At 40.2% G+C, this 26,280-nt stretch overlaps 1 protein-coding gene across 1 annotated transcript in view; it reads left to right on the top strand.

The window, feature by feature from the left end:
- LOC146003054 (ras-specific guanine nucleotide-releasing factor 1-like) overlaps positions 1 to 26,280 on the top strand; it is a 501,359-nt gene that overhangs the window by 113,357 nt on the left and 361,722 nt on the right. The window contains exon 2 of the mRNA XM_083141219.1: positions 25,838 to 25,969. Coding sequence (XP_082997345.1) covers positions 25,838 to 25,969 — 132 coding nt within the window. The remainder of the gene's footprint in view (positions 1 to 25,837; positions 25,970 to 26,280) is intronic.

Raw genomic sequence — 26,280 nt, 5'->3', positions numbered from 1 at the left:
AAAAATTTTGTTGTTGTTGTTTTTACATGAGAAAATTAACAATAAAATTCTTTTTTTATCGTTTCAGATGCTGACGAACATCAAAAACACATACACATACACACACACTAGAAAAAATAAGCATGCAACTTTATTTGTAACACACACATACATTCTCCATCTTCATCAAAAATATTATAATAAACATAATTATTATTATCTATATCTCACAAAACTCTATATCCAAAAATATTACAACAACAACAAATAACACTAGAGTCGTTAGTACACGTTGCATGCATTACGGAGGTCCTCTGTAGGGTTTCATGGAAGTTTGGGGGAAAAAAAAAAAACACGTGAAACTCTACAGAGGTGTGGTTATCTAGAGCCGCAGCCGTTAGAACCTTTTTGGGTTGGGCACCACGCACCCTGGCGGGGTTAGGGGCCAGGCATCCTAAAAAAACAACAATTATTATTTGTTTTTTTGCTTAGGTCACAATACGAAAATAATAAGAAGCGCCAGCGCGCGTGTGTGTGGCACATCGTTCCCGAGAGAGGTTTACAAAGGTCACGATATACAAACATTTAACCGGGACTTTTGAGGTTTTGGCGAACGCCAAATGAGTAAAATGAATTTTTGATGTTTTGGTGCCGTTTTCTTCGTTGCGAAACATCGTCAGCGTAATAAATGAGGCGCGCGCGCGCGTGTGTGGCACATCGTTCCCGAGAGAGGTTTACAAAGGTCACGATATACAAACATTGGTGTCCACGAGACTTGGAAGATTACGATAAGATGCATAAGATGAGAGGATGAGAAGATGAGAAGATGAGAAGATGAGAAGATGAGAAGATGAGAAGATGAGAAGATGAGAAGATGAGAAGATGAGAGGATGAGAGGATGAGAGCTCATCTTTCACTCATCACTGCTTTTCTGCGCCGTGAAACATCGTCAGCGTAATAAATAAGGCGCGAAACGGGGAGAGAAAGTGAGTTTTTGAGGTTTTTGTGGTCGTTTGGTCAAGAAATCAAAGTTGTTGTCAAAGGCATATTTACTATCTACTGGAACGCGAGACCAAATCCATGTAACCGTCAAATCAAATCACTTCTGTCACCATCAAATGATTTTTATCTTCGTTATGGTTAAGAAATCCCAAGGCTTATGGAGCATCGGGTGTTGATGCTGTCAGTCACCGATTGATCTTCGGATTCCCGTGCATGCAGACCTGTCTGCGTCGACAATTGATTCCCACCTCAAGGGTTCTCCGCACAAAGCCCCCTTCCCCGACAATATTGCTTTCAGACTCAAATGCAACAAAAGAAGTGTTGCCAACTTGATTTTTTGGAGCCAGATTTGGTGAGTTAGCTCTAGAATGAGAAGAAAGAAGAAGATCAAAGAGTCTTTCTAGTTCTATGCAAGAGAAGTAATCATATAAATTTCAGTGAGGTACTTTCACGATATATGCTACAGATTTGAGAGGCAGTGTAAAAGGGGCGAATGTTTTGGAAGACGCCCAAATATAAACCTCTCCTCCGCGTAGAACACCCTAAACTGCATTGTTGCAAACCAACGAGGATGTGGCATCCGAACTCTCAGCCAGTATAATCTTCTTTAGTGCTTGTGTTGTGTGCTGTTCGTATGTTTGTCATCAATTTTCCGAACTTCTCTATCATACAGCAGTACGATCTCGATGCGTTCCTCACGCGTTAGGAGCATTCTGGCACTGTTTTTTCACACCTGGAAAGTGAGATATTTGTTACAATCATGCAGTCATAACTTTTTCCTGATTAAAGATAGGTTGCATCATTTCATTTTTCGTGAAATTCTAGCCTGATATGATAAATCACACTTTTTGTAAGTTTAATTCAATATGGTGACCACCAAAATGGCGGATGTCCGCTTGGAACACACCAATATGGTTCCCCCTGGACATAAGCTGTTTCTATCTTTACCATTTGTACCCAGCCTAACTCCTTTACATTTTTCAGGGCGTGATCGCTTCTCTGCCTCTTTTGGAGAATCGCGAAGATGAGGATGAGTGAATGAAATTGATGAAGGGACACTCACAAAGAACACCTATGCCCAATCCGGGATTCGAAACAGGGATCCCTGGTTCGCTGGCACGCTGTGCAAACTACTGCGCCACGAAGATGCTCCAGAGAATTCCCAGACCAGAGTTGCAGATAGTATTTTGAGCGCAGGAAATTTCTAGAATTGAAGCTCACGCTTTCGCTATCATAGAGGAGAAATGAGTAGATTTTCTGTTGTAAATCGGGCTTCGAAGAAATGAAATTTCCATTCCAAAGAGGGATTAAATTGTTCAGACAATTGAAACCGAGCCTTAAAGGTTTAATGTGGCATTGGAAACAAGCGGATGGCCTTTGCGTTTGGTATTGTTTCACAGGTAATCTTCAATTGGCAAGGAGCCTTCCCGATGTCGTTGCTTTCTAATCAAGGGGTCCCGGGTCTGATACCTTGTGGAGGCACATAGTGGTTCGGATCCTACTTAAACTGTAGGTCCAGTCCCGATTAGCCTTACTGTGCATAAAGTGGACTTAAAACACGAAATCAATCATTCAATTCAATTGGCACTACACACTTCTTCGGCGAGGGTACTCAAGGCTTTATGGGTCGTTTTTTCTCACATTGTTGCTGAATTATTGCGTGCCGTCGTTCCTTGGTTGCTTTCTGCCGCTTGACCATTGTTGGAGTGGGCGGGGAAGTGACCAGTGGACCATCCTTTACCATAAAACCACGCGATGGAGAAGGTTTTATCGCTTGTTGCCGCTTATTCGGATGATCGCTCCGCGTTGTGAACATGTGGTCGTCGAAATGGGGAGTTGCTCTTCAATTCATTGCTTTGACACGAAAATGTGTTAGATCTGTTGCCGTATCAATTGGTAGTAAAAAATCGACTTACATGTCTTTCGCACAGCGCGAGAGAAACAGCTGTTGCAAGGAAGACAAATATGTTTTTTAAAGTTTGTTTGAGTTTCGTTTCAAGTCTACGTTTCACACAGAAAGGCTAATCGGGACAGGGCCTACAGTTTAAAATGACATCCAGCATGTGCCTCCACCGGGTATCGAACCCAGGACCCTTTGATTGTAAGGTGACAACGTTACCACTACGCCGTCGGGAAAGCTCTATATGTGGTGGCATATAATGACCTAAAGATGCTAAAATGGCAAATAAGAATGCATTCGTGATATAAAATTTGTAAAAAATGGCTCATGATTTTAAGAATTATGACTACGAGAAACATTTTCCTATTAGTTCGTCAACAGGTAGTAAGTTAATTTTACAGTGAAAACTAATAGAAAACAGTGCAAAATGTTTAAATTCACTTTAACTTATTGCGGAAGCGGGTCATGCCCCCCCCCCCCGCTGGACACTGCTTGTAAGAAACAACTGATTATTGCAGAACTGGCAAATATAGGCTATTTAAAATCAATTTACGAAAACAATTTTATCCTATATTTGTTAATGAAAACACAAATTGTAGTTATTTTTCACAAATCTGTTTTAAAATGAGCAAAAAAAAACAGCGGATAAATGATTGTTTTGTGTAGAAGTTCCTCTCTACTTCCATTGAAGCAATTGGAGTACAAAGCAAGCATTGTTTCCTGAAGCATTTCGAGTTCTGTTGCACAATTCCATTCGCACACAATGTCAGACAACGTACAACATGAATAGACTTTTGAAGCTGAATATAATTGGCGTAAAATCTATAAAGTAATTAAAACTAATAAGTCCAGCTTCACGATAATTGGAGCTAATGTTGCATTAAGTAATGTCCCAATAACCCACCAATTAACTTTAATGAGTGCAACCATTAAAAGAAAAGTCGTTTAGAGGATCATAAACCAGATTGTTAGAACTCTATTATGTAACATTTTTTCAAAGCTCTAATCCGTTCTTCGATCGTTTTCCAAATTATCTTTCATATTGACTTTTTTTTATCCATTCCATCATTTCCCCTGTTTATCTCTTCGTATATGCCGATAATTACAGAGATAAGCAAAACAATACAATACTTACATCCGCTTTGTGCGCCATAACAAATCCAGAAGCAGGATATTTGAACTGAATTGACAAAGCACAAAGAAAGCATCCTGCTAATTACTTTATATAAATATTTCATTTTTCCGTGAAGCACAGATGTATTCTACTTACAATTCTAGAGTTGACGAACTGCATCTTTGCGGGTGATCTTGGCTGCTACGCGGAGAGAGAGATTTCCGTACTTGCCACCTACAGCTCTTACAATGTAAGAGGAGAATGAAGCTCGGTAGCTAAGATAGTCTGTAGCTGCCACGAGCACCTTACTTCACCTCTCCCAATCCAACTTAACGTAAGTCAATGAAGTTAGGACTGAAGTGAGGATTGAAGTCAGTACGTAAGTGAGGATTGAGGTCAGGACGCAAGTCTGGACTGAAGTGAGGATTGAGGTCAAGACGCAAGTCTGGACTGAAGTGAGGATTGAGGTCAGGTCGTAAGTCTGGACTGAGATCAGTATGTAAGTCAGAAAGGATATGAGGAAATCAGGAAATGAGGAAGTCGAGAAAATGGCTTAATCTTGTGGAGAAAGTGACAGGATAACTATTTTTTAGAGAGAAAAGTAACCCGTGTTAATCTATTGGAAAACCAACTCAACCGAACTTATCCTAGCGTAACATTTGTTAAAAAGCCAGGGTAGCCAAAAAACAAGGTCGACCAAACAGCGAGTCGTGAAAAGACAGGCTCCTTGAAAAACGAGGTTGCCGAAAGAAACTGTCGCTAACAGACTGAATCCGGAAGCGAGCGTCGCCATAACACTTGGTCACCGAAGTAGACCGTTGCAAAAACACTACATCACCGAGAGATAGCGTCTCCAAAAGACAACGTAGCACACAGCTCATGTATTTCTGATCCCCATTTTCTAGTGTTCCCATGTATTTGGGGGCCTCCCCATTGTCGCCTAGTAAACAAGGGGTCCCGGGTTCCATACCCGTTCAGATCCCACTTTTAACTGTAGGTCCATTCCCGATTAGCCTTTCTGTGCACAAAGTGGACTTAAAACTACGAATCAATCAATCTATTCATTCATGTTTTTAAGTGTCCACTCTTTTAGGTTTCGTGCTAAATTATCACTTCCACGAAAATATCTAAATTCTTTGGTCTGTATTAGAACAATACTGTCGTGTGTGTGTGTGTGTGTGTGGAAGGGAGGGAGACATACGGTAAGATTTACCCATAATCAGTTGCTACCCCAAGTGCCGAGTTCACCGAACGTCACTGATAACGATAATAATAATAATAATAATAATAATAAAAAAAAGTACTAAGTTGCTGACCAAGGCAGTTTATTAAGATGTACAAACACTTAACATGTAACGTTTCAACCCTGTATCAGGGTCTTCCTCAGACGAAGAACTAAACTAAACTAAACTAGAGTTTAGTTTAGTTCTTCGTCTGAGGAAGACCCTGATACAGGGTTGAAATGTTAACTGTTAAGTGTTTTTATCTTAATAAACTGCCTTGGTCAGCAACTTAGTACTTTTAATATGGAAACAAGGCTTAATCACATTACAATAATAATAATAATAATGAAACAAAGTCCTTCATTTCGTTCTAAATGTAATATAAATGTATAGTTCTTTGTGATGATGGTTTCGGACAAGATCCCGTAGATGACCTTGCGAATCATCTGTAGTGGTAGGCCTACCGCAGAGAACCTTTTCTTTTCCCGTATTTTTCTAAGTGTAAAATCACGGCTTACAGCATCTCGCATCTGTACGTTTCTCAGACGTCAGTAATTGGAGAGCATACGTTTCTAACCTGAAGGTACACAAAGTTACCAAGCAACGTGTGTTGCTATGCGTAGCCATAGCAACGACTCCGCAGTACTAAGAAGTATGATTTTGCATATACACTGCGTCAAATCTAGTATTATTTTTTGCAATTATTTGATGTCGCAGTATGGACTTGTAACGTGAAAGCTGGATTCGATGTTTTCGAAGTGAAAATGCTGCAGAACGAAGTTAGGTGAACCATCAGTTGATTTTTAGGTGTCATCGCCAGATTTTTTTACGTATTCGTTTATACGAGGGTTAAGTCATAAGTCATGGCAACTATTTTTTTTCTCGCGAACAGGGGACAACTCGAAAAATCTAAGATATATGTGTGAAAGTGTACGGAATGTACCTTCGAATGAAGCCACGAGATAAAGTCTGGATGCAGGACACTCTCGTAGGGAAGAGGCAGAACACAGGACATTGGACAACAGTGTTTCATTATGGCATGAACAACAAGTAGACAAGACTACACTGTTCAACAACCTTCAAAGTATTCACCAAGATTATTCACTTGTGTTTTATTATGGCATGCACACCCAGTGCTTCCCGTGCATTTCTGCCGCGGAGAACTGCTATTTTAACTTACGAACATTACGTCTGCTTCATGACCTCCATTTTCGAACGCTGTCACTCACCGACTGAACTTGGGTGCGTGCTTACTACCCCACCTTTGTTCACATACAACATCTAGTGACTTCTTTCGAAAGTACATTCCATACACTTTCAAACGTATATCGTAGATTTTTCGTGTTGTCCCCTGTTCGCGAGAAAAAGAATAGTTGCCATGACTTATGACTTAAGCTACGTAGTTTAATAAAGGGATCCTAGATACGGCTTTTTGAATACTAAAACATTTACTATCTCTAATTGTACACAGTGCAAAGATCATTTGTTAATAATATACAATTTCGATTAGTTCATTGGTTCATAAATACCTTGCAAGATGGGTTTACAAATACAATGCAAGATGCATTTACTTTTGACTTTAGCCGACCTCCGTTGCACAACGCGCTAGGACGACAAGGGTGTGGGTTTGAATCCTGGCAAGGGTGTTCTTTGTGATGAATTTCATCACTCATCCTCATCTTGGCAACTAGCCAAAAGTGGCATAAAAGCGATGTAAAATGAACCAAATCAATCAGTCAATGTTACAATTTTTATTGAAGTTGATATATACATTTCATACTTTATTTTTGATTGTTTTTCAAGAGAAAATAAATTTCCAACTTGCAGCCATTAGTGGATTACATAGGTCTTACTTCTAGCACACTTCTGAACCTCCTCTTGATAAGTCTCGCCCCTCAGTTTGTGACGTCACATTGCAGTGTATTAATGCTAAGGCTCTAATTACAACATGCTTAACATAAAGACGGAGAACATTTAGCCTGACGTCAGAAGACAAAGGGCGGGAGTTGATCAAGAAAGTTGACTGAAGAGCGTGCCGTCAGTGATATCCAGATTACATGCACGTTAGTCGACATATAACAATCGAAGATTCCGTTGCAAGAACCAGACAGCTCCAAATTCTAAAAGTTTTCACGAGACACGAAAAACTGAATAAAAGAACGAAATGTCGAAGACGTAAGGGGTATTCACGTGCAATAGCTAGAAGCAACAGTAACATACATATTGAAGTGTGCGGTCTCGATAGCAACTGCTGCACGCCGCAGAGTGGCCGAACACTGAACTATAGGAGCTGCAAGAACCAGACTGCTCCAGTAGCTGTCTGCAATGATGTGCCGGCAGAAACACGCCAGACTACTTTTCCATTCCTACTACGCAACAAATCTGTGGAGATGTCTGATTCTTGCAACAGTAGATAGAGCATTTTTTCGTGATAGATTACAGCAAAAAAACAAGTTTGACAAAAAAGTGGAGCTGTCTGGTTCTTGTACCGGGGTCTTCAATTGAACATCCGGTAACATTATAGTATAGAAGTGACGGATTTCTTCAAATTTACAGGAGGAAGTACTTACGGAAATCATTTTCTGTAGCGTTGTGGAAGTTCGTGAATGTAGTTTTCTGCGAAAATCTCTGTCCGACACGCTGTTTCTGCTGACGCCATTTGCTTTCTGCACGAGAGCACAGTGTTCCGTGTGTTAGATGACGTAACCCCTTAGTCAGTGTTTCAAACTCGCCGTGTTTTCACTAGAACATGACGTGTCGAGTATTTTAATTTTTTAATTTTTTTTTAACTATGCTTGCCTAACTTAACCTAACCTAACCTTACCTTACGGAAAATGGTTTTTGGGGTTAACGTGAATGGTTTTTGGGGCTAACGTCAATGGTTTGTGAGGCTAACGTCAATGGTTTGCGAGGTATTAGCATAATTTCAAATCTGGGAACGAAAGTAGGTATTTTCCGGTGAACGAGGCTGCAACACTGCATAAATCGACAAAACACTCGCACAACGCGCCCTGAACCAGTACGCTATCGCCCGCCATAATGTGTTACAGAATCGAAATAACAAGTAACAGTAAGTAATAATAATAATAATAATAATAATAATAATAATAATAATAATAATAATAATAATAATATCGTCTTTATTGAATGGGCGTGTTTCGGCCTCGCGGGCCGTTCTTACAACAAACCCTTTTAAAAAAACATATTACAATTGACACTTTCTACTTCTTGAAAATCATTGTTGCAGTAGAAATAATAAAAATACAAAAAAATAAGAAATAAAAAAGAAATAAAAAAACATTCCTACTTATAATGTAAACAATTAATGTACTGAAGGTACAGAGTTAAATCTAAAACCACAATTGGAATACAATTATTACAGCTAAAACTACAACCAATACCTCATTCCCATTCATTACAGAAAAGACGAAACCAGGCACTATTGTTTGGACAGCAGATGCTTCTTTAAATTTATTTTGTATGTTGCAGGGTGGAGCTCCCCTGAGGTCAGTGGTGGGGGGAGGTCATTCCATTCTTTTATTGCGGTGACTATGAAAGAATTCCCATAGAATGTTGTTCTGTGTACAGGAATCGTGAAGTGTGTTTTTTGACGAAGGTTAATTTGTTTTCCTTTCTTCCTGTACGGAGCAATTTTATCATATAAATATCTTGGTTCCTTATTGTTCAGGATCCTGTACAATAAAGACAATGCCAAAAATGTTCTATTCTTAACGTTTAACCAATTAAGTTCCTGTAAGTACGGGGATATGTGTTCTCTTCTTTTGACATTCAGTATAAATCTTATGCAACTGTTTTGAAGTTTTTGTATCTTGTAATTTAGAGCACTGTGGATGTTTATAAATACGGGGGAAGCATAATCAATTTTTGGCATTACAAGTGTGTTGACTAGGTGAGTTTTCGTTTCTTTGCTTAGCATATGTTTTAATGGAAAAAGGGATTTCAGTTTGGCTATCGAGTTTTTAATTATATGTGTGACATGAGAACCCCATTGTAGATTCTCGTCCAATATTATGCCAAGGTTGCGTGCTGTTTCTACTTTCTGTATTTTGGAATTATTCAGTGTAGGGAGGGGGAGTTTTAATTGTTCTAACTTTTTGAGGTTACTCGTTGTGCCTAAAGTTAAAATGTAAGACTTGGATGAATTCAATTTGAGTGCATTACATTCAGACCATTTAGATATTGAATTTAGGTCCTGTTGCAATGCCTCTAGGGCCATTGCACTGTTTCTTAATGGTGTTTGTATATATATTTGTGTGTCATCCGCATACTGGTGGTATTTGCAGTGTTTTAGTGAATCATTAAAATCTTTGATGTATAGCGAAAATAGGATAGGTCCTAGAATACTTCCTTGTGGTACTCCTTGTTTGATATCAAGCCATTTAGACATGCACGATTTATTCTCATGTACTAATTTTACACATTGTTGCCTGTTCGTTAGATAAGACCGAAACCATAACAATTCCTTATTTCGTATGCCGATAGATTTCAATTTCTCTGCCAAAAGGTTGTGGTTTATGGAGTCAAATGCCTTGGTGTAATCAAGGAGTACCAGAAACGAAATTTTACCATTATCCATCCCCTTGGCAATGTCATCAACAACGCTAACTAAAGTAGTTACCGTGCTGTGCTGTTTTCTGAAGCCTGATTGACGTGGAGAATAGTGGTCATGCAACATCAGATGGTCTACTAATTGTTCTTTTACTATGCGTTCTATAACTTGACATAATTGGTAGTACGCTTATTGGTCTTAGATCTTTAACATCAAGGGAAACAGTGGTTTTCGGTACGGGCGTCACTACGGCCTTTTTCCAATCTTCGGGAAATACCCTTTGAGAAAGAGAGCAGTTTAAGATGTGAGTTAGGCTCTTTAGGCAATGAGGGATGCAGAGTCTCAACATTTTTAGACTGATGCCATCATGACCCTTGGCATTGGAATGTCGTTTTTTGACCTCCTTCAACACGGTAGCCTCATTAACCTTCTTCAGTTTGAAGGTTCCGGTTGTCTGCCGTGTTTTATATGACTCGATTAATTTCTCAATCTCGGTCGTGTTTGTTTGCTGACAAGCAGCATTTACAAAAAAGTCATTTATTGCATCCGCATTGAGTACACTTGAGGGTAATTTTTGGTTAAACTTATTAGTAACAACTCCCTCTCGTTTTAATGTCTGCCAAAATGCTCTAGCGTTTTTAACTTTTTCATTGAGAACCCGGTCATAATGGTGGAATTTTGCGTTTCTCACGGTTTTTTTCGCACGATTTTTAAAATATTTATAAGAGAGAAGTACTCGTAAATGTAAGAAATAGACATTATCTTAGTTAGAAATGCATTATTTCACCTTAAGAAATGTTCCGCATTCCAAAATATTACGTTAGCAATGTAAAGAAGTCCGAAATATATGATGTATAGGTGTCACCCCCATACTATAATAGTACAGAACATCGCCTTCTCTGTCACATGAAAATTCCCAAAATCCGAAAACGCGCAAACTTCACACCTAACTAATTTACTCTCTAGCCTTCTTAAGCCCGAAGGTTTATGGCTTCAGAAACACTTCAGAAACACAAGCCTTCCTTCTGTCCCTATCCTGGGCAAGATCAATCCAATCTTTTCCGTCCTTGCCGATTTCCTTTTGGTCCACCTCGACGTTACCCGTCCATCTTCGTTTTGGCCTTCCTACAGGTCTGTTCCCAACAAGAATCCTGTAAACTCTTCTCTCCTCTCCCATTCATGCCACATAGCCTGCCCACCTAAGTCGTCTTGATTTACTTATTCTAATAGGCTGGGCATGAATACATATTATGCTTTTTAAATTATGTAACCCTCTCCACTCACCCGTCCCCTCATCCCTTTTAAGTCCAAATATTTTGCTAAGCATTTTATTTTCAAATGCTCTGAGTGGACCAAGTTTCACATCCATATAATACTACAGGAAAAATTGCTGTTTTGTATATTTTAATTTTTATGCAAACTTCGCAGATTCGTTATAAATGTAGAGAAAAGGTCTAAATATGGCCCCCCCTTTTATTTTGTCATTTTCGGAGGAAAAAAATTAATATATCAAGCACCTGCCTTTAAAATGCATATCTATGAAATATATACTTAAATGTAGTAGCATGCTAAAGTATAGAAGGTCTCAATTTTTTTTTTTAAAAAAAAGCAATTTCAAGAAAATTGTAAAATGATGTGTTTCAAAATTGTGGTCTAAATATGGGCTACTACTGGCAATATCACAAAAAGCAATTAAAATTTATAAAAAACAGTCATTTATAGCTAAAACATTATAAAATTCATATTTATGAATAATCTGTTGTTTTGAAAATCACGTGGAATGGGAAAAATCGAAATTAAGAAAAACATCCAAATATTTGTTGAAAATGTGATCCCAGCATTAGATCTCATGCCATTACCCATATTTAGACCATCACGCTATTTTTCTTTTTCAATTTATTTTCGCTCTCTGTGGTACATATTTCACAAACAAATTATGCAATTATAAAAGCCCACATTTGTTTTATGTACCGCTAATATCATAACCTATACAAAGCAGATGAGAATTCAGAAAACGCTGAGTTAAAACATACCTGCAATGAGTTTTCGGAGGTCGCAATTCTATAACAGCGTCCAAGGCCGAAACTAACCACCACTTTCTCTTGCGAATTCGCGCCGCAACTTTTGTCCTTGACAGATAACCAGTTCCCTTAGCCTCTGCCAGGCTGCAGCACCTGGGAGCGCTGATAACTCCAAAACCCATATTTAAACCTTCGCCCATATTTAGACCTTCTCCTCTACAGGGCCATTACAACTTTAATAACGATATAACCAAATTATGAGGATCCTCAGTAGGCACGCGCACGAGCCATCTTTAAAATTTTGAAGCTGTTCACATTACCGTTATTGTGCGTGCGTTTAGGAGAAGGGAAGCAGAAAGTGCAAAGCTTCATCTTGAAAGTAGAAGTGGGACCCGGAGCCAAAACCTTCTGCGTGTTCTATTTATGAAGCGGGAACAATCCCAGGTCCCAAAAGGATTTCCTGCAAAGTCCGTTAAAGCCTCGAAGACTTTCCCGGAGGGGCCGGTGGTGACGCCATTGCTTTTAAGTAGTAATTTGTATTCCTCGTTCGCCGCGGGTAAATCTCATGCGACGCTGAAGGAGATGACGAAACCGCGACGCAGTGCAAATGTATCTGTTTGACGTTGCGGATCTTCAAAGTAAGGTCCTAATTTACGTACGCACCGAATTCAAGCCAACTGCATGTTATGTATTCTTTATTTTGTCAACACCTATATTTTAATTAAACCTATATTTTTATCAAAGCCGGGAATCCGATTTCTTCAAATTTACAGGAGAAAGTTCTTACGGAATTGAGTTTGTGTGTAATTTCGGAAGTTCGTAGAAGTGTTTTCTCGCATTTTTCAATGTATTTGGCCGCTAATTCATGCTTTTTCTATAATAATGTCCGTCCGATGCACGAAAGCTGTAAAGTAAAGTAAAGTAAAGTGTTCCCCTGTGCTTAGCACCACGCCATGAAGGCGTAAAGGGGGTGTGGGGGTAACGCCCCACACTTTCTTGATCCGGTCGTGAGTAGGGTGATCAGCATCACGCCCCTGACCGCCTTTACCCCCCAGGGTTTCCCCCAGGTACCCATGTTATTCGACGCTGGGTGGGCGCCGGGGCCGCTTCCATCGACGAAAGCTGTTGCTTGCATTTCCATCCATGTACTTGAACCGGATGTTGCGAGCATCTGATGACGTAGTCCCCGGTAAGTGTTTTCCAAACACACAGTTTTTTCACTACATTGCCCAACCTAAAGCAACCTTACCGTGATGGTGGGTGGGGCTATCGTGAATGGTTTTTGGGGCTATTCGGGAATGGTTTTCGGGGCTATGCTGGAATGTTTCTGGTAAGAAGGTTGAAACACTGCTTTGCCGTTTGAATCACAACGCTAGTGAAGATTTGCCCGCCATTTTGCGTGTTCAGGAAGCGAGAAAAGAACGAACAATAATTACTCGATATGTCGACAATAGATACTAATTTCGTTAAAAAGAGCGAAATCCCTTGTTAAACAATCTTTCGCAATGCAGAATAAGTAAGTAGGAATGTAAACAATTACAGAATAAACGAGTTACAGAGGATTCCCGGCTTTGATAGTTTTACCAATTAATATTTTTGATGAGTTTTTTTCGGGATATCAACCAGTGTAAACCTACAACAATAATTTTTGAACCTTTCCTATTGGCGAATGGTGAAGAGGTTTTCTGTTCAATCAGTTCGCCTGGTTGATATGCCGAGAAAACCTCATCATCATTCGCCAATAGGAAAGCTTCCAGAATTATTTAATATTTATTGTTGTAGACTTACACTTACGGAGATTCCAGGCTGAAGCAACAAGCGACACGTGTCGTATGGAAGCAATTCTCAATAACAAATGCAACCTTTCGAACCAGAGCAACAACACAAGCTACACGTGTCGTCTCGGTCTGTTGTTCGCGCATGCACGGTGATTGCGTGCTTCAAGACTAAAAGCCCTATGGCGTAGTGGTAACGTCGTCGCCTTGTAAATAAGATGTCCCGGGTTCGAAACCGGATAGAGGCACATAGTGATTCAGATTCCAGTTCGAACGGTAGGTCCACTCCCGATTAGCCTATCTGTGCACAAAGCGGACTTAAAAAAATATTTCAAAAACCCTCCAGACCCAAGGTGTCGTGTGGCTTGTCGCTTTGCTCTGAGCGAGATTTCAGTCTGAAGCGACACAATGTAACCTTTCGAACTGAAGCAACACGACAAGCTGCACGTGTCGCGTGTCGTGCCGCTCGTACTGGAACGTTTTCTCAATACTTGCATCGTGTCGCCTCGGTCTGTTGTTCGCGCATGCGTGGTGAATGCTTGCTTAGAGACTGAAGGGACCCGTGTGACTTGTCCCTTGGCCCTTTACTCTGAGTAGTTTTCGCATTTGAAAAGCAAGAAAGCACACCACCTTCTTGTGGAAAATCTGTAATACTGTTTGCAGAATTTCTCCATCTTGCTTTGATTGATTGAATTAGATTAATTTACGTCTCTTTTCTATCCCTTTTGGCTAATCGCCACGATTAGAATGAGTGATTCCCATGCCCTTACCCAGGTCAGGATTCAAACCTGTGACCTCTGTCATTACTATGCTCTGTGCTAACCACTCTACCACGAATGTCTGCTTATCTTGCAATGAAGTAGGGTTTGCTAGTTCTGTTCGAATGCCGCATTGCTTTTATTTACAACACTGTTTAGATAAGGGAACTTAATTCAAAAACTTCCTACGATGGATACGATCTCTCCACGGGACAATCTCCGTAGGTTTCTTCATACATCAGCATCTTCTAATGACGTCATTGATAGTGCATCCTTCCTTTGCAAACCTTCCCGTTTCCATAGCGATAGGAAGAGAGATCCGTGCAACAAACAGATTTTATCTCCCGAAAAGGTTTTCTTAGAAAATGAGAAGGACGTGAAGATGGTGAATGTTTTCGAAACCCGTTTCGCAAATTTTAATGTGATGTGCTGCCATGCATGAACGGGGTAAACAGCTTATTGGTTACGATCCTATTATGATGTAAGAAAAATAATATCAAAAGGGGGTAAGTTCAGTCAGAAGGTATTACTTTTCTCTTCAAAAAGTTAATTCTGTACCTGGATGTGTAAAAATCTTGAGATGAAAAAGTATAAACACATTAAAATGCAAGTGCCTCTTCAATTGGCGTAGTGAATACGACGTTGCATTGTAATAGAGAGGTCCAGGGTTCGATACCCGGTGGGGGCACATAGTGGTTGCGATCTTACTTTAAACTGTAGGTCCCGATTAGCCTATCTGTTTATAAAGTGGAGTTAGAAACTCGATATCAACGGCATTGTTGCGTAATATGAAATACAAGGTGAGTAAAAAGTCTCTGGACACCCTTTTATTATGAAACCTTGTAGGGTACATGGTGACAATGGCCGCCGTCTTGAACGCACGTTCGAAATTTCAAATGGGAAGGGGGCATGTAGCATATCAAATTACACTAGCGTGAGCTCAGGAATTCAAAATTGTAATTGTTTGTTTGATATCTTGTATCGTTTGCAAGTTATGAACTCGATGTTGAAGTGTTCATTATGTTAGAAATAATGTTAAGTGGCAGTGTTTATTACAATAGGCCATTGGACGCGATAGGAAACATTCTGCGTTGAGAGTGCATTTTAATGTAACGTGAAACATTTCTTCGTTGAAGAAAAGCATTAGTGTCAAGTGGGGTCCCGGGTTCGAATCCCGGCCTGGGCATGGATGTTTGCGAGTGTCCAATTCATCAATTTCATCATATCACATCAAGTTAAATAAACCAAATGAACCCATCCATTGTGTAGTCCTTTTAACTACCCTCAATCTAGCGTTACCTTTAAAAACCGGAGTACTTCTCTCTTCAGGCGAACGAATTTATTTTTGTCGGTGATGGGGACCTGTGATTTTATTTCATATCTGGTGCGCTAATGAACTACTCACTTCGTGTTCTCTCGAATCGTGGCGTAAGAATTAGTATAGTTAAAGCACTAGACAATGGATAATGTCTAATTAACATTTCACGCTATTATTGAACCATTGTCATCACTAGCATACGCAGGATTTTTTTCCCGGGGTGCGGCTGAATTTTAAGGCGATTGGGACATACAATAAAATATTTTGTATTTACAATGTTTACCCAGCTTAATAGATGTTCAAAAAAAAAATGTTAATGGGAGGTCATTTGAAGGTTGGATTGCATTTACCACTTCGGTTTTTACCAGAGTTTTCACTGCTTTTTTTTTTTAAAAAAATATATTTTTTATAGTTTCAAGTGAAATTTAGCCCCATCAGCTGTCCTCTGCGCACGCCTGTGATTGTCACTCACACTCGGAGACTTTTTATAGAAGTTCAACATTGCCAATTTCGATCACGAAAAGAAATACGTCAGAAGCGTCTCCTGAACGCATGCTGCGCATGCGTCAATTGTGGGAAAAAAGACAGCTTGCTCTGCGACGAGATTACTGAGCATTTCTACATTCTAATTTCTTCATATAGGAGAAGTATTTATTTTACACGAGAGTGCTCAACTAAGCTTATATTACATTTCTTGGATCTGAAGTGACGCATGCGTCAATTGTGGGAAAATAATTATCACTTCAGATCCAAGAAATGTAATATAAGCTTAGTTGAGCGCTCTCGTGTAAAATAAATACTTCACCTATATGAAGAAATTAGAATGTAGAAATGCTCAGTAATCTCGTCGCAGGGCAAGCTGTCTTTTTTCCCACAATTGACGCATGCGCAGCATGCGTTCAGGAGACGCTTCTGACGCCTCTGATATACGTGGATACTCTCCTACCATAAAAAAATGGATTGTTTGGTAGTTGGTTTCTTTTGCTTCGCCTGTTATCACAAAATTGGAATTTTTAATTTTATACAGGAACGTAAGTTGGGGTATAACTGGGAGGGGGGGGAGACAAAACGTGAACATCAGGTCAGGTTCCAGGAGGTTTACAGAACACCCATGTAAATTTTAAACACAACCTAAAGATTTTACGGAATGGGAGGCAAATGCCCCACCTTGCCTGCCCAAGTTAGACATAATCAGCATACACGTGACAATGTATTTGTTTATATTTTTGCTATTTTGTGTTGCTTTTCTGCAACTTTTGGCTAGTCGTGACAATGAGGATGAGTAGTTGATATGCTGAAGTTGATGAAGGGACATTCACAAGAACACGCCCAGGTAGGGTTTGATTGATTGATTGATTGGTTTGATTTCTTTTATTTCACGTTCAACTTTTGTCTAATTACGAAGATGGTGTTAAGAAGAAATGGATGAAATGACAAACACAAACACACACGAACACAGGGTCGGAATAAGGTGGGTGCTATTGATGCTGCAGCGTTAGGCCCATTCTTGATATAGACCCAGATGAAAACAGACGAGAATTTTCCGAAAGCTGAACAGTTTTCTTTTGCTATATTAACCTGAAAATAAATCTTAGAATGAACTTTGGAGCCCCAATTTCGGACGCCTAGACACAGCGTTACTTATTATACAGTTACTATTATTCTTTGCGCTGTGACGTAACTATAACGTCGTTGTGTTTATTGTTCACCGAAGATTTCAAGCATTAGGCCCAATTTCTTAATCCGGCCCTGCACGGACAGTATATCTATCAAGCCCCACAGAGGATTCTACAGGGTGAGTCAAAAGTCACGTCACATAGGGCTTTATAGTATATCTTCAATGTGCGCACTTTGAACATCAATGCATTTGTGTACGCGAAGTTTCCAGTTCTTCAGAACCTTTTGCAGAACGTCCGGCATAATCATGTCTTCACATCAGACAATGCGTTGCTTCAGATGCTGCATGTTCTGTATCTTAACTGAGTGGACGAGTGCCTTTAAATCGTGTCCTCCCGTTTCGCCTTATTGCGTTTTCACCTTCCCCAATACAATTTCGCGTGATTTATGTAACACTAACTTTCTAAGGCGAAACAAGATAAGGCGAAACGGGCCGTAACCCCAAAGGAAAAATTCATTGGTGCCAGGTCTGTAGACCGCGGTGGCCACTCACGAATATCACCTCCACCCTTTCGTCTTTTGTCAGCATCTTCCTTCACTCACAGTCAGAAACTTCCTATGTAACCTGACTTTTGACTCTCCCTGTATTGGCTGTGAGTCTTGCTAATCTGCAAAATACTGTCCATGGTGTGCTACGTGGAAGGGAGGTGCCCAGGTATAGACTCGAAACCGTGAACTTCGGTGACGAGATCGAAGGTCGACCAACGTTTGTCAATTTATATTTGACCTTTCTTGTCCGTGGGAAAGTGCCTCAATTATACATAACTTTTACCTCCTTTTCTTGGGGGATCGTAGACTGCGTATCGTCGTTTCCCCTGGTAGTAACTAGTTTTAAAAACTCAGGCAAAACCTTCAATGTACCCAGTGCACGTAAAAGTAACGTTAGATAACGTTTCAATGCACACTTATTCAAATCACTTGAAAACAAATGCAAGGAAAGGAACAATTGTCAAGGCAATGAAAATAATATTACGGACGCCAACAACTCGAGATATTTTTCATGAAAATTCCTGACGGCCAGCGGAAGCCATTAGCGCTAAAGGACGGCGCACAAAGGGGTTTAACGCGAGCTGGTTATTCGCCATAACTCTTGCTGCTCCTCATGACGAAATGCAATTAAAGGAAGATGTAAAAGACGGAAGGAAAATGTGGTCGTCATAAAACGAAGACCGGCGAAGTCTCGGAGTCTGAATTAGTTTTTACATCTCCCACCGGTCCCTTCCCCTCGGGTTATTGCCTGCCGTGAATCAACCCAGATGCAATCGTTTTCTGGATCACGGTCGACTTCGGGATGCTGCTATTTCTGGACCATGACTCTCTCTCCTGTCGGGGTCGGGCTGCTTCCCTAGGGAACCACTCCTGACTTGAGATTAAGACACGGCATCCGTGACTCTCTCCATCATCGCTGACCCGCATCCTCTAGGATGCTAAAAGGGAGATTTTAGATTCGGGATGCTGCGAGAGATCTCGCACCTTGAAGTAGAAGCAGTGTGATTCAGTTCTAAAACACGCAGAAACAAATGAAATCTTTCACACCGATTCAAAACAGTAGATAAACATGCTGCGTTGATGGCCCTTACTTTATTGTGTGTTCGATGACCGAACAATTGAACGATAGGCTATTACAGTGGAAACCAGATTTTACGTTCCCGCAATTGTCCTGAATTACACAGGGTGGCTCAAAAAGACACTTAACACCCCTGGCACAAGACCACTGCAGCGCGCAACGTGGAAATGGCGATGACCAATTGTTGCCAGGCCAAGGGGAACCACATTGACGCCACCTGCACGGTTGGCGGCCATCTTGATGTCCGCCATCTTGAATTCAACTTCAGAATTTTAAATGGGAATGGGCTGATATGATATATCAAATCAGGCTAGAATTTCACGAGAAATGGAATTGTGAATTTTTGAGCCACCCTGTATATTCAGTCTTCATCTTATCAATAGAGCAAAATGTTAAAAAAAATTCCCTGGTGATAACGTAAAGAGTTGATAATTATGTATAAAAAGAAAGGAAGGATAATCATTGAAAATCAGGAAGAGGAAAGTTAGTTATATAAGAGATGCCATTACTCCCAGACAGTTAGCAATCAGTCCAGTCAGGGAATATTAATGGAATGCTGATGTAATTTACAGCCAAGTTGGATTTAGTGAAGAGGATAAGCAGGAATAACACCTGAATAACTGGGATTGTTATGTGGAAAGAGAGGAGAATAAATAGTTGGGGGAAAAGAGTGAAGGGGGGAATCCGATCTAGAGTCGTTGGTGAAGCAGGTACTGGGGATTATGTCGAGAGTTCCGAGGAGATTCACGTCTATCGCTGAGACGGCTAACAATCCTTACTTCCATATCCAAATATGTGCCGGGTCCAACCATGACGATGTACAATGCATTTGAGTGTGCGAGTCCTTTAAAGTTATTTTAAGGTTGTGTTTTCACCTCTCGCAGCTGAAGCTATGGAGGCTCACCATTATTTCTCATATGTGTGTGAATAATATCGAGCTTACACACCGTAGAAAATCGATCCCCGTACCAAGAGTATGTTACCCAAGGAGGCGAGCCGGTCTTTACAGCCTTCAGGTAACTGAAGGTACGATACGATAAGATGAAATGCACGACAGGACAATTATAAACACGCAAGGACAGCAAACAATACCAGCTCCACGGACTATTATTCTAGCCTTGAGTCCAGACGCCAAAGCTTCGCTAGTCTGCAAAATGCAGTCCAGGGTAATCTACGTGGAAGGGAAGTTGACATTTGGGTGTTTTCGGAAAGGGCCAGTCCTTACACCCCGTACGAGTGATGATTGATTGATTTGCTTTATTTTACTTCGCTTTTTTTGCCACTTTTGGCTAATTTGCGAAGATGGCGATGAGTGACGATATGATCAAATTAATGAAGGGACACTCACAGAAACACCCATGCCCAAGTCGGGATTCGAACCCGGGACCTCTAGCTTCACGGCGTTGCGTTAACCACTCTCCGTCACGAAGGTTGGCTAGCGTTTTTATATCATTAAAAAAACGCCCTACAATTCCTATTTTTTCATAACACTTTCTGCAGCAGAACCAAAACAATGAAACAACTGTATCATACAAGGATGTCCTCCTATAAATTGCATACATTATAGGAATTTCAGCAAGTGTTTCAGTAATTCTACAACCCACCAGGACCTACTCACATTGATCTACTCGGGGGTCCCGGGTTCGAATCTCTGCCTGGGCTTGATCAATTTCATCATATCATCACCCATCATTATCGACGCGATTAGCCAAAAGTGGCAGAAAAGTAAACCAAATCAATGAAATCATGTTATTCTAAGAAGCGATATTTGCTCTGTTGAACATTTCTGGGCAATAACTACAGCAAGTACATTAAAACGACTTTTTGATGTGGTTATTAATTTAGGGACGGGTACATTAAGTCCACAGCAAGTTTGGTTAATTTTAATATCCTCCAGTTTAGTATGAGGTAAGTTTTATAGTTCGTGAATTTTTATCTAAAAACAATTTCCACTACCACTACCAATGTCAACATTGGAATTGATTAGTTAATTAATATTGTCTGTGTAAATCAACATATTAAGCTCCCTTCTCTATTACTTAATATGACATTTTTTGTTTTAGCGTAATTGAGCATATGAACATATTTGTTCTCTCCATACGCACACACAGCAATACTATTACACTGCTTTTTGTGTGGTATTATTAAAGTAATTTTGACTAGCTGCAATACACCATATTTCGCACACTTTATATGAACTTCAAAGCGTCATCGGCTAGTTTGTTTTTGCACGCTGCGGTAGTTGGGTGTTTGTTTTGCGTAGCAGTTACGATTTCTATTTGGTTTACGTCATATTGATCGTAGTCGCATCGCTATATGATATTGCAACGTCGGACAAGCACTAGGAAGCGTTTGAAGTGTGTGTGTTCTGACAGCAAGAGAACATGGGTTTTCGTGATGTTATGGGAGCCTTTTGACATATTGATGTTGTTACTCACTGTCTTATGACCGAAGATTTTGAGATTTTTTCATTGTGTATGTTCTCATCTAAGAGGATCGGGTCAAAAATTGTACACATTGTGCATTTTCTCTTTTTTATAAAATAATTTACTTTACAAAATAAATTTACAACTTTTCAAAGTAATCTACATTTCCTGTACTCACTTCTCTACCAAGGATACTGACCTGCGCATGGAAATATCTACATTCTTTAATGGGAATCACTGGAGCAAACGAACTGAAACAAGTCTCTGCGCCAGTAGTGACTCGAGAGAGGCGAGCGGGCGCATGAAGGGGAAACGTGGCTGCAGCTAGCGGATTTGCTCCGTCCGCTCGCTTTCTCCCCTTCTCTACCGTACTGGCCGGCCTTGCTCCTCAGATTCCCGAAACAGAGTGTAGGTCTGCTACCTGACCTAACCATCTATGGACACTTTTCGAAACTGAGAACTACGGTTACGAACTATCCTAATTTAATCTAATTTAAATTCTCACCATAACCAAAGATTCGCTGGTTGTTGAGCATTGGGCTGTATTATACTGCCATCTACTGATACTTTTCGAACTACTAATTACCATTGTAAGCTATCCCATAACTATTAATTTACCCTCGTATTAATCTAATTTGAAATCTCCCCATGACCGTAGATGGCGCCATTTTATTTATAGCTGTATTATACTGCCATCTACTGACACTTTTCGAACTACTAATTACCATTGTAAGCTATCCCATAACTATTAATTTACCCTCGTATTAATCTAATTTGAAATCTCCCCATGATCCTAGATGGCGCCATTTTATTTACAGCTGTATTATTCTGCCATTACTGACACTTTTCGAACTACTAATTACCATTGTAAGCTATCCCATAACTATTAATTTACCCTCGTATTAATCTAATTTGAAATCTCCCCATGACCGTAGATGGCGCCATTTTATTTACAGCTGTATTATACTGCCATCTACTGACACTTTTCGAACTACTAATTACCATTGTAAGGTATCTCACAACTGCGATTTACCCTCGTATTAATCTCAATACGTTCTCGCTATGACCTAGGCATGAACTTTATAAATAGTATCAGAAATTTCTGAGAGTTCCTGAAATGTTTCCGTTGTTTTGCAACTTCCACGGATAACTTTTGAGGATTCGACTTCATTCTAATTAATAATTTAACCTAATAGCTCGCATCAGAGGGCGGTTGGCGGTTCAAAGACAAAAGGCTCTCATTAACCTAATTCTTTCTGTGGTCACCTCATAATTATTGGAGCTGAAACGTCATGCTCATTAATTGGAATTTTAAATATAGAACAACATCTAAAATATGCTATTGTCTGTAATGAACATTTACAGCCGACTTTATTATTATTTAAAAAAGTAGAAATCTTGTCCAGACCTCTTGTTCATTAAACTTAGATCGAAGAAATGTTTAAGACGGGTTTACTTAACGATAATGTTTGTATAGGGTCCCCAAAAAGTATTGAACCAATGTAAGAAATGGTAAAACGTTCTCGACGTGCCCGCCAACAGTCTCAGCACACATCATCACACGTTTCAACATGTTTCTGTGAATTCTCTTCCAAGTGTGAGGATCCAGAACAGTTATTCCAGTGTTTATCCTTTCCCGGACACGTTTCAGGTCTCAGATTTGCACAGCATTTATCTAAGATTTCAAAATCCGTCGTGGGATTGAGGTCAGGTGACCGTAATGACCAGAGGAACCCTTCTCTCATTACAGCGTCGGGGAAGCCCGCTTATCGTGAGCTGATCCTATTTCGCGAATTATTTTATTTTTTCTTAACAATTTTCCGGATTTGTCCTGATGACGTTTTTTCTGCGTTCACCCCTGTCGTCGGCAGAAAGAATTCATCCCACTCGCGTGCGATAAGTACGGAAAGGGCTATTCTGTTTTGTAAAAGTGCCTTTGCATTTTAACATTGGATATAAACTAATGGATTCTGATAACAGTGTAGCCAATGAACAAATTGGTTTATATTATCTGTAGACAAGCAGAAGCACGTTGAAAATAAAACCAAAAAAAGGAAAGAGCTCTCAGTGATATTGCGGAAACACTTATTTTTCCACTTCTCGTACTCGACCCTTTTTGTCTCTCTCCAGATGGAATTGCTTTCCCACATTATCTTGGCCACCCTTTGATGTGATTTTTATGCGGAGAGAAACTCATTTCCCTGTTTCTCGCTCAGCAGCTCTCCTCTGCACATGCATGCATGCATGCTTCCTGGGTTATTTTTGTGCTTCCCGTTGCCATGGCGACCGGCTGCTGTGCCACGACGCTGCGCCTTCTTTGCGATGCTTCGATCGCGGTGGTTGAATACCTGGTAATCAAGGGCTCGGAAAATGACGTTGTAATGAATCCAAGAGATTAACTCCCGGCGCTTGCATATTCAGAAGTTACTCGGATTAAGAAGCGGGGTAAAGTGCTTCGTAAATCCACGCACAGGTTTTTCAGACAGAAAGTTGGAGCCCGGATACTTATGGATATTTTACGTTAAATTGAAGTAACAAGCGACACGTCACTTGGAAACTAACCTTTAGAGATAAGTGGAACTTTCGCATCGAAGTGACACGCTGCACATGTCGCTTGTGTGCCACTTGGGCACCTGACACGAAAGCGTATCTATGTCCTAACACAGTAGAACCTTATGAAGTTTAATAAAACAATGGGAAAAACTCAATATGCTGACCAAGGCAAAAATTTATTTTATTATAAAACTTAACTAAACGTAACGTTTCAACCTTCTAGCAAGGTCTTCTTCAGATATTATAGTACTTGGTGCAGAGTCTGAAGAAGACCTTGCTAGAAGGTTGAAACGTTACGTTTAGTTTGTTTTTTAATAAAATAAATTTCTGCCTTGGTCAGCATATTGAGTTTTTCATATCATGGAAACAAGGCTTAATGGTGTTAAAACAATGGGGCATTCCAGCGTTACGTGTGTGACATTTTACACTCAAAATTTCAGGTTATAGACATTAGATTGGAATAACAAATTCATAATGAACTTATTTCATGCAATTACAATGTACCTTGTGCTGTCTGATAGGAAATGAGATACTTGAGTAAGATGACAGCCCGAATGCATGAAAAGCAAGACGGAAAATGTGTTACGTCTGTGACGCTTTAAAAATTTAGCAAATTTTGGCTTCATTTGTCTGTGAAGCATATAGGCTGCAGATGGTTTCGTTGGAGAACCGTGCAAATTATATGCATTCACAAACATGTAAACCTTAATGAAATTAAAAACAATAATTTTCATATTACTTCATTTTGTTATTAACATGGAGTAGAGTCACTTTTCGTGGAATGTCCGCAATCGGAAGCAACAAGCTGTGTTTTTCTTGTACGTAAGATTAATTAGTATTCCATTGTTTTCACACTATACTACCAATGTCTGAGGATCATTTTCTAACTTTAAAACACTTTTAATTTCCCCAAAACTTGTAGGTCATCAGCATATAAAAGTCAAGTTTCGTCAATGTGGCCATACATGATATAATTAATATACCTAGCATTTTCAACATGTACGTATAAAGTTTGCCACGGTAGCTCGGTCGTAAGGGCGTTTGACTACCATGCGAGAGACCCGGGTTCGATCCCGGCGGGGGAAAACCGGGACTTTTTCAACTTGTTCAAGCGGCTCTGGAGGAAACTGTGGTGGGTAAATGCGGCCAGGGGCGGGGTGCTGATCTCGACCCAGATCAAGAAAGTGTGTGGCCCTAACCCCACACCCCCTATACGTCTTCATGGCGTGGTGGAAAGCACAGGGGAGCACTTTACTTTCTTTTACATATAAAGTTTTGTTTCATGAACTTATAGAAAACCAGGTGCTGGTATAGTGGGATTTTGTTATCGCAATTTGGGGGGGGGGGGACTATCATTAAAGGGTAAGAAAATGTTATTTGGGTGACCTTTCCGTAACAAATAAGATATAAATACATTATATTTTGTGGCTAAAATATCGATAGTTAATTGATTGATCTGGTTTACTTCACTTCGCTTTCCTTCCACTCTTAGATGAGGGAGAGTGGTGATACGCCGAAATTGACGAAGGGACACTCACAAAGAATACTCATGCCCAGGGCCCGGATTCGAACCTGGTACCCCTGGTGTTGTAGCGCGCTGTGCTAATCACTGAATCACGTAATAAGATAATAATTTTAATAAAACACGAGGTATTTACTTGTGCCTATCTAGGAAACTGTAAATGCTACAAAGATGAAATTTTGTATAATGAAATTGGGCTCGACAGTAAGTGATAGAATATACAAATTTTCCTCATTAGTAATTCGTTAGAAATCTATAACTAATAAGCCTGGGGGATGTACCAATATTCTGATGAGTACCGATGCTGCAGACCGCGGCTACATAAGTCTAACTTGTTTTATATTAACCGTGCCTGTTAAGTGCATTTTCTTGGTTAGTGACTTTGAGGAGGAGAACATCAGTTAACTCTGCTACTTTTCTTGGTTGTTTCAGAACTTGCTGTTTTACTACGAGTCTGATACATGCAGTCGACCGTCCGGGGTGCTGTTACTGGAGGGCTGTTACTGTGAGCGGCTTATTACTGCGGGCAGTGGAAGCAAGAACAAAGAGAACACCGATAAACAGGTAAGTGGCTGTGGTGGTGGAATTATGCATGTGCAAATCTGTAGTTACAGAACTGTACTTCTGAGGCATTTTCAGGAATTTACCGTGTCACGATATGACTTAATTTAACCATTCTGACCTATATTTTACCTTGATGTATGTCTCGCACCCTGGCCGTGCGGTATAAGCCGTCATGCTTTGAACTCCGGCTACGGGACGCGCCCAGGTTCGAGTCTCCTGAGATTTCGGCCTGTGTGTGGGACCGGTGGCAACCCACCATAGAGGAATATGGGGATGGGGGGCTATGAATGAGTAGCCTAACTCTGTCACGG

Source organism: Lepisma saccharinum, chromosome 19 (assembly GCF_977018435.1).
Source record: "Lepisma saccharinum chromosome 19, izLepSacc3.1, whole genome shotgun sequence".
NCBI classification, from domain to species: Eukaryota; Metazoa; Arthropoda; class Insecta; order Zygentoma; family Lepismatidae; genus Lepisma; species Lepisma saccharinum.
The sequence above is the reverse complement of the archived record's forward strand: the minus strand, read 5'-3'. Positions and strand labels throughout refer to the sequence as shown.